This window comes from Ambystoma mexicanum, chromosome 6q, assembly GCF_040938575.1.
Source record: "Ambystoma mexicanum isolate Mex_15411 chromosome 6q, UKY_AmexF1_1, whole genome shotgun sequence".
Taxonomy (NCBI): Eukaryota; Metazoa; Chordata; class Amphibia; order Caudata; family Ambystomatidae; genus Ambystoma; species Ambystoma mexicanum.
This window is the reverse complement of record NC_090937.1, coordinates 1,140,796,650-1,140,812,907: the sequence shown is the minus strand read 5'-3', so window position 1 is coordinate 1,140,812,907 and position 16,258 is coordinate 1,140,796,650. Positions and strand designations below refer to the sequence as shown.

General features: G+C 45.6%; 1 protein-coding gene across 2 annotated transcripts in view; it reads right to left on the bottom strand.

Moving 5' to 3' along the window:
* The window catches only part of YIPF7 (Yip1 domain family member 7), a 747,023-nt gene that overhangs the window by 461,158 nt on the left and 269,607 nt on the right, over positions 1-16,258 (bottom strand). For both annotated transcript variants that reach the window (XM_069631733.1, XM_069631734.1), the window contains exon 3: positions 884-1,035. In XM_069631733.1, the coding sequence (XP_069487834.1) occupies positions 884-1,035 (152 nt within the window). The remainder of the gene's footprint in view (positions 1-883; positions 1,036-16,258) is intronic.

The following is a 16,258-nucleotide window of genomic DNA, read 5'->3' as shown; positions in this document are numbered from 1 at the left end:
TGCGATAGTTTACATACCGGAAGCATAAGATGATATTGTTTGTTGGATCTGAAATTATGTTTGCTCACTTTAGGTCGTAGTTCCTCACTGAGATAACTAGGGCCTGAATGTTTCAGGCAGTTAAAAGAGATAGATAAGAGCCGAAAGAGGATACGTTCCCGGATAAGTTTCGTCCATTTTGACATTTGAAATGGTCATATATGAATTTGACATCTTAGACTTTCGTCTTTATGTTTCACTGTCTTTTCTATGCGAAATAACTTTACCAAAGTAGACACTCTCATTCTAAAATTAGACAGCTTTATTTTGCTCAGAGATAACGAATACAGGACGTGAGGAAGAGTCCCATGAGGTGCAAAACACATGTTCACTAATATTCCTAAAAAAAAGGACCTCACGAAACAGCAGGGTATGATGGGGTGTGTTACCTATTGACTGATGCTGTATGGCTATTGCAGAAGGGATCTACTCACAGGCTCGGGAGGATAGCTCAGGGGCAACATGCTCTCCTTGGAGCAGAACAGGTTCGATCCCCGGGTCCGCGCTTAGAAACCACTGGGTATTAAGCGCATTATAAATAACCTACCATATATATATATAAAAGGCATACGGAAGAGTAATGTACACATTGTTATTACTACAGGGTGGATGCCACCGAGTTTTAAGCTGCAAAGCTCCTCCATCAGTTGCACGGTTTTCCATGGACATAACATCTCTTAAGTTTGAAAAATAACATCTTCTTTCAAGCATATTCTAAAACTCTAAGATTTCTATTGGATTGTGTAATGTTGAGAGCCCGCACTGGTTGTAAGGGGATTCAATGTGCGTGAATGCAGGATCAAGACATGTGCATATAACCGCAGGAACACTGAGGTGTACTCACCTTCCAGCAAAGGAGGTTCGTCTTCCAAATGATCAGGGTTACCAGAATAAAGGGGAGCTGATGGCTGGAACATCTGCTCCGTGTATTCTGGAGGGAGTGCTGTGCTTTCTGGTTGGAAGTATGCATCTGTCTGTGGACCACCTGGCCAAGTTCTGAAAAATGATCACAGAACCAGCGTAAGTATTTCATCTGCAACTTCATTCAAGCATCATTTCTGGGAATAATCATCACTTGTGAGTAGTGATCACTCAGCAATATTAGTGTTAAAAGGCACTTTCTGTTATAAATATTGATTAATAGTGATTTACAGAAAATGTTCATCACTGAGTCTGGTATCAAAAGTGTAGAAATGCATTAGACCCCTTGTTTACCCTGAATCTTGTTCACTTTGCCAGTACCATTTTTAGGACATTGACTATAGGCATTGATCTGTCCGCCAGGCTCCTTTCTTGGCTCGGCAGTGCCCCCTTTACCTTCAGCTCGGAGACCTGTTCTGTGGAACATGCTTACTCTCTGCATGGCTCCATTGCTGCGCATCATGGACGGGATCCCCGATACTGAGACGTCTCATATTAATATGGAGTGTTTTCTTTTTGGGGCAAAGTCTGTATGATGCGCATATCAGACGCTCTCTGACCTCACCAGTGCACAAGGCAATTGCCAGGACCGATGCAGCCGGAACGATTGTGCACAGTGCAGGGGGCCATGTGTAAAAGTGGTGTTAGTGCCGAGAATGCACTATGTTTGCTTGAGACACTTTATGGAACGTGGAGAGAGCTGCAAAGGTGGCTTGCACATATGGGGGGTTGGTGGGGGAGGGGGGGTCATTGCACTAGAGCAAATGCTTAAAGCACGTTCCGAGCACTAATGTATGACAGGCCATCCACAGCACAGTGATCGGCCATTAAAGGCTTGTTATTGTGGATTGGGCAAAAAAATTAAAAGCAAATCAACAAACAGAATTACAGTTTCAGAGGGCCTGGGCTTGGGCAAGAGGGACAACAGTGGTTCATACCCGCGCTGTCACGCATACAAAACACATGAAAGGGTAACCATGGATACTTTCATGCATTGTGCTTTGCCCTGCTCCTACTTCAAACATGAGCAGGGGAATGCATATGGTTTTGGCTCATTTCAAAGCACAGCCCATTTATGAGTTTAGGATGCATTTTGATTGGCCAAAAAACGTCCCCTTCCATATCCTGCCTTGCACATTTACATTGGAAACAAGGGCAGCTTTCTGTGTGTATCTGTAATGCACACATTCTGGTGTCCACTGTGAACAGGGCACATCCTTTTCTAGCGCAAATGATTAGGATGCACCACCGCATATTTTATTTGCACCCACATTTTTTTTGAGAATAGGGCTTGATTCATGGTATATTTGCCCGGTACAAAGTGAATTTGCACTGCCGACACAAACCCTGATTCATGGAACCGTGCAAAGTGTATTTTTACCGTGCAAAGTCCTGGCAAAGTCAGCGCATAGTCATTTTTGAAGTACAAAATTACTCTGCCCGAACTTTGCACGGCAAAAATACACTTAGCACGGTTCCATGAATTAGGGTCTGTGTCGGCAGTGAAGTCTCCTTTCAGCAGTGCAAAGTCTAAGGGCCTCATTTTGAGGCTGGAGGGAATGGGTTTACCGGCGTTCGTAATGGTGCCAGTGCCGTTAAACCCACTCCGCCATATTACGAGGTTTCTTTGCGGGACCCTCTTTGGACATCTGGTTTTACCAGACGTCCATAGCTGGTCCTGCGAGGGCACCAGGGAGCTAACAATGGGCCTGTTATTAACGGGCCCGTTGTTAGCTCCCTCCCCATTCCCATTGAGCCCTATGGGGGCCCGAGTCGGAATGGCCCGGTATTTCCCCATTCAGGGAACCCGGACCCGAGTTTGGAGGCAGCCATTCCCTTATTAAGGGCATGGCTGCCTCCAAACTCGTAATGAGGCCCTACAGGTCCTCCAGCTTCCCCCACTAAGAATGGTGGGTTCGTACCCTCCCCACCGAGGATATATAGGTTTGCAAAGGCTCAGGAGAAGTTTTTGGGGAACCTTCAAACTCAGTCAATGTCTAAGAAGTGTTGGCAGCCTAGAGGGCTGCTGCCAGATACCACTGCAGCAATAGCTCGATTTACATACCAGCGGTCCGGGACGTCTTCTGCACTGTGTACAGACTTAGTGGTTGAGAGCTGTAATCAGACTGATAAAGCAGCACCGACGGGTCCGGTGCGATTTAACGAGAAGAACTGTGCATTAACAAATGTCTTAAAAGATAATCTGGGGGAGAGAAGCTTCCGTGAAGGTCAAAGGGAAGGAAATTCCTCTCTTAAAAGGAGAGCAGATCCCTCAGCGGATTCTTAGTTCCATTTATTTAAAAGATCAAAGATGAATTCAAAAGACGAAATAGGGCCCCAAGACAGGGCCTTGTTTCCACCACAAAATTGTCCAATCACCAATGAAGACCTCCTACTGGACCTGGCGGTGGCGCAGGTTAAAAACCAGGCCCCAAAACAGCCGCCTATTTATTCAGGCTTAATTGCAGCTTTGTATATGACTATGGCCCATGTATGAAATTGCACGAAACAATGAGTGAACAAATGAGGAACCAGTCCACCCTTATTGCAATGCTGCATACCAAGCTCCTTTTTCTTGGAGGGCTTTGTAACAAGAATTCTAGGAAACTTAGACAAAAATAAGGAAGACATTACTAACATTTTGAAATTGATTATAACAATGGCAGAAATACAGAAGACTAAAAGAAGGAGTGAACTCCCCACGAAATCTCTGCTTAGAGCACCAATAATTAACTTACCTGTACTCTCGGCTGTGCCCCAGTCAGGGATTATCGAGGATGATGACACAATTCAAATATTAGAGGAGCAGGAGATGAGACCTTCACCGGTACAGACCCAACTGGCTACCGTGGAGTCGAGGAAGGAAGTTCCCCGAATTATGGGCGCTCAACCCAAATTATCAGAGAAATTGGACATAAATGCAATATCTATACCTCTGTGTGGGGCTCAGGCAGGGGCAGAGACGGGGTCAATTACTCCGGGGGCATGTGGGCCTCCTAACGACCCAAAAATATATGACATTTCTTCACAGCTCACTCCGTCTGACAATGTTAAGAACAAGTCCCCCCAAACAAAGAGAGAAGTATTGAAGAAGAAATTGACCAAAGCCAAGATTACAGCAAAGATCACAAAGAAAGCCATTGCCTACAAGCACACGACCCTAGATGGGCTATCATCGAGTGCAGGAGGTGGCACTCAGCGATTTACCAGAAATATACTACCAATTATGCAGCTTGAGCAAGATGGCACTGGTAGAAGGACTGCGCAGGTCGCTTTTAAGTTGTACACACCTTCATGCCCTCAGAGAAGAAATGTACAGAGTTCTTCTAAGCCGTCTATATTACCATTTCTACAGGGTCCACAGCCTGATGATAACTCAAAATTGGAAGACTCAATGGAGGAGACTTCGATTGACCTAATAAACCTCTCTACATATACGATTGAGGAAGTTTACACCTCGTCCGTAGAAACAGTTTCATCCATGAGCAACAATCTATAAGAAATGAATGCGAGAAGGAGTTTTAGAAGCATGAGAAACCTTTCCTTAGAAGTGGTTTCTAAATCTATGGAACCCCCAAAATACCACTCCTCTGGACCAAACATGGACCACTGTGAACCCTGCAAAATGGAGGAAGTGACTAAGGAAAAAGTGGATGTACACAAGTTGGTTTTGGAGAGAACCTTGATAATCTAAGACAAATTAATCTTAAATAGAGCAAATGTCATGCGTTTGTTGAATTCCATTTTGACCTCAAACCAAATAACAACTAAGGACATATTGCTGGTGGAATTTCCTGAGAGTCATCGTACTGATATTTTTATAATGCATTTTGCCACTGCTAGTAAGACAAATATCTTACTGAGTCAGGAGGCAAGATTTCCACCATTGGGCTCAGTACTTGGGAGTGTGACCCGGCAGTTCAATTCACAACCAACACTCTCAAACTCCAACATTTGATGATCAGCAAGGAGGGCCTTCCTTCCACTGCTAGATTAGCCAGTTTAACCAATCTCCTGGGCCAATACGAATGAGGAGGGAAGAAACAGCTTTGCTAAACCATGCCCCATTGCCACTGTCGTCTCGGCTAGCACGATCTGATCAGGCCCAAAATTTCAGGCCGAGCAATGACTATCGACAACAGGGTTTCCAGCATAACAATAGGGGCCTGGAGGATTGGAGCTGGTTGGACAGCGCTTTGGTGAGGAGTAATAAAAGCTCATAGCCTGCCCCCGTGGGGGGGTTTGAGCGACAGTACAACTTAAACACACAAATTAAAATCTGCAGTTGGAACACCCGGGGCTTTCTGCACTTGTTGGAAGAGGGCAAATCTGCCTGAATTAGATATTATCTGCCTCCAGGAAACATGGTTGAGATCTGCGCGGCTTTTGGAGGGCTTCACCATAATTTTCTGTGCTGCCAAAAAAGGCTGGAATGGTAGGCCAACAGCTGATCTTTTGATATCCCCCAGAACTTAAAGGGGTTACGACATTGTCTCTGAATTCCAGCCATCCTCACTGATAGAGGCTTTACTTCCCCGATTGGGTGCTACGGCAAGCAGAAGTGTTAAGCTGATTCCACTGATAAATGTATATTGGAATTTGGCGTCAAAGTTGGGGGAGACATTTCTGTAGACAGCCGTCGCACAGATTGACAATGTTAGAGCTGATTACCCAAACTTGTAGATCTTGCTCAGTGGAGACCACAACATTCTTTGTTTTGATGGTGTGAGAGACCCTATTAATGACATGCCTTCTTTCCCATCCCAACAAGTTAAAAGAGGCCTATGTTGGTGCCAAGAATTGCTAGAAAGGAATACCCTGATGGTAAATGGTCAGATCACTGGGGACTGCCCTCCACGGGCAACATGGAACAGAGGACCAGACTCAAAGATTTTAGACCATGTATTTGTCTCAGAACTCCTTCTACAAGATCTACTAAGTCTGGAGTTCCGGGATACAAATAAAAGCTACCACCTTTTGTTGGTGCTATCAATTGCAAACTGGCATACTATGACCCGTAAGCACCAAGTGCAATCGTTGGAAATTGAATCAGGAAGAAATAGGTTGAGGTTAACTTTACCTCATCCTGTACGTAAAGTTTCCACAAATTTGACATTTATCAAGACCGGGGACTGCGTTACATTTAAAACCTATACCCCTATCTTGGGGATACTGAATAAATCAGGGTTCACTATGCAACACAAATTTGACTCTGAAGTGGCCAAGAGGAAACAGGCATTGAAAAGGGTGCTAAAAACAAACTCCACAAGCCTTCGACCAGAGGCTGTAGAACATGGAAGGAAACTTAAACAAGCCTTCCAAAATTGTTTGAAGATGCACAAACACCTAATGTTGAAGAGAGAGGCTGAAAGTATGCTACTTCACGTATCCACAAAAAATACAGCTGAGATATGGAGATTTATTAATCACTTCCACGCACCACAAGAAGCGCTGCTACTAAATCCTATAGCAGCAGAAAAATGGAAGCTGCACTTTGAAACTGATTTTGCTGGCCCTGATTTGAGGGTGTCCCAAACTATCAGGGTTTCAGAAAAAAAATGGTTGCTCCCTACATCAAAAAGTGACAAATATGCCTCAATACATAGGGCCAGTAATTCCATAGCGGCTGGTCCCGACGGCATGACTATTTTGAATCTGAAACAAGTTCCGGACTTCTGGGCCTCATAATTGGAGTCGTGGTTCGACCATATTAAAACAACCAAAGAAATACCAGCTTCTTGGGCTAGTGGAACTATTGTACCCATCTTTAAAAAAGGGGACAGGACAATGCCGGCTAATTATAGGCCCATTGCCCTCCTCGATGTCAGTGGTAAAATGTTTGCCTCTCTGCTTCTTAAAGCTTTATCGTCCTGGGCTAAACCAACACAGCACTGTGATCCCTGGAAAACAGGGTTCATTAAAGGTATGGGAACGGTGGTCAACCTTTTCATTCTTAATATTCTTAAAACAAAGGCGAAGGCCAGGAAGGGATCAGAACTTCATATCAAATGACTTGGCGCAAGCCTTTGACACCATAGACCGTTGGCATCTGTGGGCTAAATTGGAAAAGTGGGGCTGCCCGAACCACATCAGAGAACCTTTGACACTTTTCCATTCTGGAACTTCATTATGGGTACGACTAAATCAAAAAGTTGACCAACCCTATTGGAACATTTAATTTCCTAAAACAAGGATGCCCGCTGGCACCAGTGGTCTTTAATTTGTTTATTTCAGACGTAGAGGTGGCCTTCGAAGACGTCAGATGTTTTCCACCTTCATTGGAAGACTGCTCTACACAGACCCCTGATCCTCCTCGATCAGACTAAGGTGGGTTTACAAAGGCAGCTGAACGCCTTGGAAAAGTAGGTTGAACTTAAGATCAACATTAAAAAGTCCAGAATTCTAACCTTTGGGAAAGGAAAGAGGAAGGGCGAGCATTCAAAGGAATGGTTCATTAATGGTGAAAAAATCATGGAGGTATCGGCTCTTACTTACTTGGGACTTTGTTTGAACGATAGTGCAGTAGATGTCCAAAGAGAACAAGTACTGCGCAGTAAAACAAAGAACTTATCTGTGCAAGCTATCATCATAAAGAACAGATACTGTAAATTCTCCCTGATCCCTGTGATCCAGTTTTTTTGATTAAAGGTGTCCCAGATTTTAACGTATGGAGCTGAAACGTAATTTTCACTTTCTGCACTGATTGGGGGAAACCTGAGGGGATTTTTTGGAGGAGGGTATTACACCTGCCGAAATGAGTCCCAATCCAGGTAATAAGGGCTGAATTAGGGCTGATCTTCCTGTATTCCATTACGATCTGGAAGACCCTCTTCCTTTTTAGGAAATGCAGTGAAGTGGGAAGTGAAGGAGGTTTGGCTGCAATTCGTCTGGCCATGCCTTGTCCCTCGGAACCTCTATTGGGTGCTGGAGTCCATTATGCAATGACATCTTAACGGATCTGGATGAAACAACTAAATCGCTCTTGCAAATGCCAGCTCGAGTTAAGAGAAAAGTCTATGACTTGGACTGGATTCAGTCGATAGAGTCCAGAGCTATATAAAAAATGTACGGTAACAACTTTATGGATAGAAGAGCAAGGGATCGTTGCCTTCGTATATGTCCACATTCCAGTGTAAATTCCAAGGGGAATTAATTACATTAATATTTTAAGTTAAATAGGGTAAGGATCTACACAGTTTAGCCCATCTCCCTAGCCCACTATAAAGGGAAAGGATTCAAGACCAGTAGATTCCCCCTTCTTTTGCTTAAAAAGGGTACAAGTCAACTTACATTGAAAACCTCAGTTTAAACTTCAGGACAGCCAGCTACATGTCAAGAACCTCTGGAAAGATGGGGCAGGGGTCTGGTCACTCCACTCTCAAGGATGGCCTCCCGCTCTCCACCATAGGACCCAGTATTCTGTTAGGTCTTCCTATGCTCCACCCAAAGACAATTGTTAGGGAGAATTCTCCAGAATGACCAATTTTCCTTACCTGCTAAGTCCCTTTAGGATTTATTTTTTTCACTCTTACATGTGTTTTGCTGTGTGTGTTTAACATTTTCTTGTGTTCGTAGACTGTGGAGCCTCACCTACTCCATAGGCATCATCGTTTTACTGTGTGTTACACAGCACCTTCAGTGCAGTGACACGTGGTTGTCTTTTTCAGACTTCCCAACTCAGACTCCATTTTCTGAGACTAACTACTGTCTCTCAGAACATGTAAAGTTGCCATTGACTTTATTAGTCTCTTTTAAAACTCACAGACCAAGTACAACCTATCTTACATAGGGCCTCATTACGGGCTTGGCGGTAGCCATACCCTTAATAAGGTTATGGCTGCTTCCAAAACCGTGTCCGGGTTCCCTGAATGGGGAATTACCGGGCCATTCCGAGTTTGCAGGGCCCGGTAATTCCTCCCTCAGAAAACCAGGGCCCGGACCTTCCCCATTCCAATTTGAGCCCCTATAGGGCTCAATGGGAATGGGAGCAGGAGCTAACAACGGGCCGATTACGTCTGGTTTTACCAGGCGTCCTTACTGGGTCCCGCAAGGGGACCTCGTAATATTGCGGAATGGGTTAATGGATGCCGCTAATGGTGGCGGCACCCGTTAACCCATTCTGCAATTCTTGTAATGAGGCCCATAGAGTTCTGGAAAGGGTTAATACTTACCCCTTATTGTCTGTTTCTCTTGCAATATTGTTTCGTTCCCTTTTCATTAAGACTTGGCTGGTGGCAGTGGTAACTACACTATTTTTCCTACCGCAGTTTTCTTAAATAGCCCTGGTATTGTTTTAGGCTATTTTGGTAGCCTCAAACTTAAACCTGCTGGACTGTTGGGTGTCCTGACCCACGTTTGGACTATTATGCTGCAACATTTGGTACTGTGGGCTTAGGAAATCCAAGAGGGCGGAAAAGCCCACATTTGCGCCAGAATCCAGGAGAACCGTGCAGTTTTGCGCACACCAAAATGGTCGCCTGACCTGCCACCCATCAGTGCAAAGAAAGATGGTTCTGTTCAAAACCCGTTTTTATTAATGTCAAAAATTGCTAAGATCATGGTCCCGGAACCCCCAAACAAAAATCCAACTATGGTTGAGTGTTTTACTTTACTCTACTACAGATCCACATCAATGCCATGTCAAGCAAGGATCATATACTATCAAGTAAAATCCTTTCCTTTTGAAATGTATTAATTCAAGACAGCTGTCAAAAATAGGTGCAGTACCGGCATTGGACACTGACCGGTGCTGGCGCTCTATAAATCCTGACAGGAGAGCTGTCTTGAAGAACTGGGCAGTGAACAGAAGGGAGTCTTATGTAATTAAAAGTTCAAAAGACTGACCTTTCCTGAGAACTCTTAACACCCCAGAGACCCACACCAGGAGGCAGGATATCACATGGCCCTGTTGATTGAGAGTGAGGGGACTTCCCTGCAGCCTGCTGGACCCAACACAATAGACCCTTTCAATTGAATGGAGTATGCTGATTTTGGGTGTGGACTGTAAACAGAGCTCTGCCTGAAAGGAGAGACATGTGATCCCTGACTCACCCAGTTCCTAGGGGCGGGCCAGACAGGACTGTGGATTCATATTGCAGCAAATATATGTTTAAGTTAATTGCTTCTAAAATCTTGTATTAAGCTCACAGAAATGTACAATTTGGGGATCCTGAAAATGAAAAATGCCCTCACGATTTGAGCCTAAATTCCATTTTGTGCGGTGTTCTGGGACCGAACCCCGCTATTTATTAATATTGCAGACACTGTGTTTAGGATAGAGACATAGTAATTTCCAGTAATATGCCCAGCGAAGGGGTACAGGTCTGTGTAAATTTTGAGGAAAAACCAATATGGCGAAAGTCACTAAAAAGCACAAAATGTTGCCATTTGTGAACCCAGGCTCTGAGGGGGATCAGAGTTGGGCGAGAGCGTATCTTAAATTAATCTGTGAAATGTGTATCTAATTTCAACGACGTGTGTATCTGGGAAACCTGTTAGTTATGGAAAATTAATTTTCTAAGTAAAAGCAAAGGGGCGTTTCTTCAATAGACTGTAAGACTCTGACTTACTCTGACACACTATCCCTTCTCAAATCAGGTCACAGAGAATCCTTGACCTATCAAATCATGAGCGGGTTGGGCATGCAGAATGAGACGACCCACCCACTTTCAAAACACATAAAAAGAGACTGCTTGGACAGGCAAGACATTCACTTTCCACTTTCTTGCGGTGCATTTTGACGGACGACTTCACATCCAGATTTCAGAATTTACATCCAGAGATCTAGAACTTAACTCCAGAACTTAAAGCAAAGGCCTAACCCACAAGCTGTTAACTCTTCTCAGCAGGCCTTCAGAATCCAGCAATACAACCAAACTATCCTACAGCCGGGCGAGCTGTTGGATTCTTTGCCAAGAACTTTTGCCAGAACCAGCAGACCCAGAAAGCAGTGCTGTATCCAGAATCCACTTGAACCAGACCAGCAGAACCGCAGACCAGACCGCTGTGAAGTGCTGACAGCAGAACCACAGACCAGACCAGAACCCGAGATCCAGAACCAGAGAACCAGTACCAGAAACCGCCCGGAGTCCAGTCCAACCTGATAACCAGACCCTGACGGCCTATTTCAAATTCATAGTGTGAGTACTCCGCTAGAACTGTGCAAAACCAATCTCTTAGTTTAAAATAACCTGCCCAGAACTGCATCATAGAATCGTGTGTCCCTTCTCCGATTTTAAACCTATAAAGTGTAATTTTGCCATTTTGAATCATTATTTCATTTCTGAAAAACTACCTTCATAAAATCGTCCGTATCTTTGGAATCGTAGGTGCTAGGAACGTGGTTTAACTTTCATCTTAAAGCTAAGATTCTAAGCTTTCCAGCAAGCCTAAATGCTACTCCTTATAGTTCCTCCGTAATCGCGATCGACGCACTTGGAAAAAAGTTCAGCGAATTAACAGTTTGCTTCATTTCAACCACGTGTAAAAATAGCTGTCTTTTGCTTCCATTACTGAATCCCGTTTTCAACCTGATAACCATCCCTGACTCATTGGTAGGGCTGACCTGATCTGATTTAAAGTATCTCTCACTCACCCTGAACCTCTAGAGGGAATTAAAAGCATTTTCAGCATATTTTTCACTTCCTTGCCACCACATTTAAAAGGATCTTGCCTGCTTTAAAATCATACCTGTTTTCCTCTAAGCTCGCTGGGGGGAACTGGAAATTTGTATCGCATTTGTATTCCTGAGAATTGTGTGCTCTCCTTCCATCTCCTTATCTTGCATAGGGGGGGAGGGAATTGAAAAAGTGATCATATTATCTTTTGTTGAAATCATATCAAGTTTATTTCTGCGCTGTATTTTTCTCTCATGGCTTTCCTTGAAACCATAAGTATTTTTTGCTACCTCATCCTTCCTGTACTAACTCCTCATTGATTGTAAAGAATTGTGCTAGTGTCAGATTATCTATTGTTGATCAACATTATATTCATATGCCTAAGTGTGATATCAAATATTAATTTATTATAAAAGTGTGATATATGTATATTGTTTAATTTTTCCAATAAATCTTTTAAATTGCAAAACAAACCTACTTCTTGGCTCAGTGAGGTCAGGGGGATTCAAAGAGAGGGGTGTCATACAAGGGTTTATCATGCAGGGTATAACTTGCTATAAAAATATATAAATAAGGGTTCCCTTGGGCATCCCAGACAAGGCACTGACTTAGTGGGATTGCTTGATTGGAGTCACTTGACAGATTAGGGGGCTCGAGCCAGGGATTTTACATTAGATCTATCACTTGTGCAGATTAATACATTGTGCTAACGGACAGGATATATAAATTCTGTTGGATCACCACGCCGTGTTACACTGTAAAAACACCCCTCAAAGGAACGCTCTAAGAAAACGGTCTGTTTTGCAAAATAAAATACAAACTTCTGTAAGTCAGGAAGGAAATCAATTTCAAGAATGATGACCTTGGTAGATATCAAAATAGCCAGAGAACACCTCTTACATAAGCTATTTGTGAGAGGTGAGTGGGCTCATCAGGACCAGGCGGTCTGGTTGCAGGAAATCGCACCCCAGATCACTGAAACGGGGTCAGATATATGGAGAGATCAGGGTCCCTTACATGTGGCCCTGAGTGAACTATATATGGCCCCTAAGGCTAAGGATGAGCACAACAAGATTGCCAGGGTAGCGGCATATTTATATATGGGAGCCATACAGGACAAATGTGCTGAAGGCCAAGATCTGGCAAATAGGCAACTGATGGCATTAGAGAAGGCCCATTCTGACCTGGTCTCTTCTGAGCAGAGGCTGCAGAGGAGCCAGGAGTCAGAAAATGATAGTAGGCAGTATATTATTAAAATAAAGGAGGATATAGATATCCTGCAACAGGAAAAGTCTGACCAGGATACCAGATTTCTGGCCTTGCAGAAGGAGTACCAAGAAGGTTTGGACTCCCTACTGCAGAGCCAGAAAAAGCTGGAGCAACAACTAGACTTTAACAGGGCATGCACAGAGCAGGTAGCCATCCTGCAAAGTCATCTAGATAGGGAAAAGGCAGAGAGCAATAAACTGATTTTGAAAGACCTGGATACCCAGGCAGAGTTTGATCAAGAACGCCAGAAAGCTAGTGCCTTCCAAACGCAAAGGGACGACCTGGCGGCACAGATGCAGGCTCTTAGTCAGGAAAGGGACACCTTAGGCCAGGAAGTCTGACAATTAAAAGAAAAAAATGAAGAAAATCACCTGGCCCTCCAGGGGCTGGGTGACCTCCAAAAAGAGCACCAGGACTTGCTAGAGCACACCAGGAGGGTGGAAGATGCTCTGGCAAGAAAGGAACGGGCCGGTAGGGATGGGACTCCGGAGGTAACCCTCCTGCAGCAAAGACTGGCCCAGTATTCCAGGACCAACCAGGAGGCACAGAGAGAGAATGAGGCTCTCTGTCAGCACAATGATAGGCTCCAGCAACAGGTAGCCATTCAGGAGAGACTGATAGAGTCTAGTAAGGCCTTAACGGAGGAACTGAAAGCGCAGGCTCTTGCATTGCAACAGGGAGCAGGGGCTGATAGAGATGAGGTTCGCTGGGAAAGGGAAACACTGGAGCATAACCTCAGGATCCCTAGTACCAGAGGCCTTCATCTCTCCCAGTCCTTGGACTCTGCCACCCCCATGTCCCATGGCGCACATGAGCCCAGGGCCACGGGGATGGCAGATTACTATCCAGCCAAAAGTATGGGGTTCATAGGCCAGTACCTCCCAGGAATGGATGGGCGGGCATCCGGGTATGGGCACCCAAGCACAGTGCAATTTAATGGGGAACCCCAGGAAAGTAGGCCCACTAAGGGCATCCTAAAAACTTCTGCCCAGTTAGGTCAGTGGGGGGGGTACCCATCAAATCCTGGCAGCAAGGAGGGATCTGAAGACTCCTCTGAGCGTCCCAGGACACAGGAGACTAGGTCCCCACATTCTGCCAGCCATTCCCAGGCTCGCAGAATCCGGGAAAAGCTGGACGATCAGACGGGCACCTCTGGGAGCAGTGCCTCTGAGTCAAAGGATGAGTGGACCAGGGTTACCCGAACCAAAAAGGTCAATAAGGCAAAAAGGGCCTTGCTTAAGGACCCCTTAAAGCAGATCAAGGCAATAAGGAGTGTCATCACCCCTTATCACAAGAACACCAAGTATTCTGTTTGTGAACACTTGGAGCTTTATGAGCAAATGTTGGAGACTTTCCATTTGAAAGGCAGCAGTAGCTGCATTCAGTATGTAAAATGGACATTCTCCCCAGAATACTCCAGTTTCTTTGCGGGGCTGGAGGACCAAAATCATTCAAGATTGTCCACCTACAGGGGGGCCATCTTGAAACATTTTTCTGTTCACAGAAATCCCCAAGAGGCTCGCAAGGCAGCCTACAATTTGCAATGTGGGGAGGATCAGGCCCCACAAGAATTTGTGCAGGAGTTAAAGCGTGCTTTTGCGCAGACTACAAAAAGGGTACGCACGGACAGTAAAGAATTTGTTAATACGTTTTTCCATGCCTTACCCAAATACATAATGACCCAGCTCGTGAGAGATTTTCACGAGAAAAGATCTTTAGACTGGTTCATTCAACAAGCCACCCGCATCTATGAGGTGCAGAAACCAGTGGAAAATAAGAATCAGCCCAAAAACCCCAAAACCAACAGAACCCCTGCTGCTGCCAAGGTGGCAGAGGTAAAGGTTGCCCCTGTTTTAGATTTGGAGATGGGGGGGCCTAAAAACCTGCGGGCACCGAATAATTCTAAGCCCAGAAGGCCCTGGGGCCAGTCACAGACAGGGAGTCAAGGAGGTAGTCCCACAAATGGTGTCCCTCGCTCCCCTGACTATGTAAGTCCCCGCTATAAGGGAAACAGTCCAATCCTGGGTTATATGTGGGCTCGTCCGGCCCAAGGGGGGGGATCCAACCAAGCACACAACCCAGGGAACTTTCCTCCGCACTTCCCCCAGGAGGGCAGAAATTCACCAAATCCTGGGCAGAACTTGTTCCCCAGGTATCCACCCAACTTCCAGCCCCAAAATCATCCATCCTTCTTTCCCCAATTCCCTGAGCCCAGGCTACTGAATCCGGGGGAGGGGAGGCCAAGGGTGGAGGGGTACCCAAATCTTCCCAACCCGGGGTACTACCAGAGAAGGGATAGCTACCCTTCCCAGGATCAGCCCAGGGGAGTAAATAGAACCCCGTTTCAGCCTGAGCGGGTTTCACAGTTAGAGCGCCAGGTCCAAAATATGGCACGGATCTGGGTCTCATACTGAGGGCTCAACAGAACCCTCAGATGAGCATGCCACCGCAGAATGCCCCAAACTCTGGGCCTGGTGCTCCAGAACAATGACAGGGGCAGCACCCCGATAACCCACTGGTTCCCAGGGAGGAGGCACAAGTGGAAGGGGGGTGTAAAGCCTTGGAGGAAGCTTCCTTCCCCACTTGTAAACAGCCCCTGGAAACCCAGGAACCGGAAACAAAATCTCCTACCCCTGGAAGTCTGCCACCCAAGGAGCAGAGAGGAGGTAGGAGAAACAAAGGACCCAAACAGACCCATTTTGTGGAGGAGGTACAGTTCTTCCAATTTGAGGGAGAGGGATCCTCAGAGGATCCTAGGAAAAGGATCTTCTCCTTCAGAGATGGGGGAACTACTCCCAAGGAAAAATGGGTCCCAAGTGATTCCAACCTAGACTGGGTAGATGTGAGGATTGAGCTGTCGCCCCTCATCATTCTATCCCAGAACCAACAAGACCGAAAACGCCTGGTTCAAACCCATCCTGGTGACTGCCTCCAAAAAGGGGGGGGCGGCCCAGAACCGGAACTAGGGGAACCTAAAACCGAATCAATAGACTGGGTAGATGTGGGGATTGAGCTGTCGCCGCCCATCATTCTATCCCAGAACCAACAATACCGAAAACCCCTGGTTCAAACCCATCCTGGTGACTGCCTCCAAAAAGGGGGTGCAGCCCAGAACCGGAACCAGGGAACCCAAAACCGCATCAACAGACTGGGTAGATGTGGGGATTGAGCTGTCGCCGCCCATCATTCTATCCCAGAACCAAAGCATCAAAATCCCCGGCTTCAAACCCATTCTGGTGACTGCCTCCAAAAAGGGGGGGGGGGGCGGCCCAGGACCAGAACCAGGGGAACTCGAATATCCTCTTTCAAGTTGCCAACTTTTTCTTGCAGATTCCCACGACTCTCCACAGAATTCTGCCCAAATCTCTTCTCTCCCAATGTCCAAAACCAGAAAATTAGCCCACCAGTTGTCC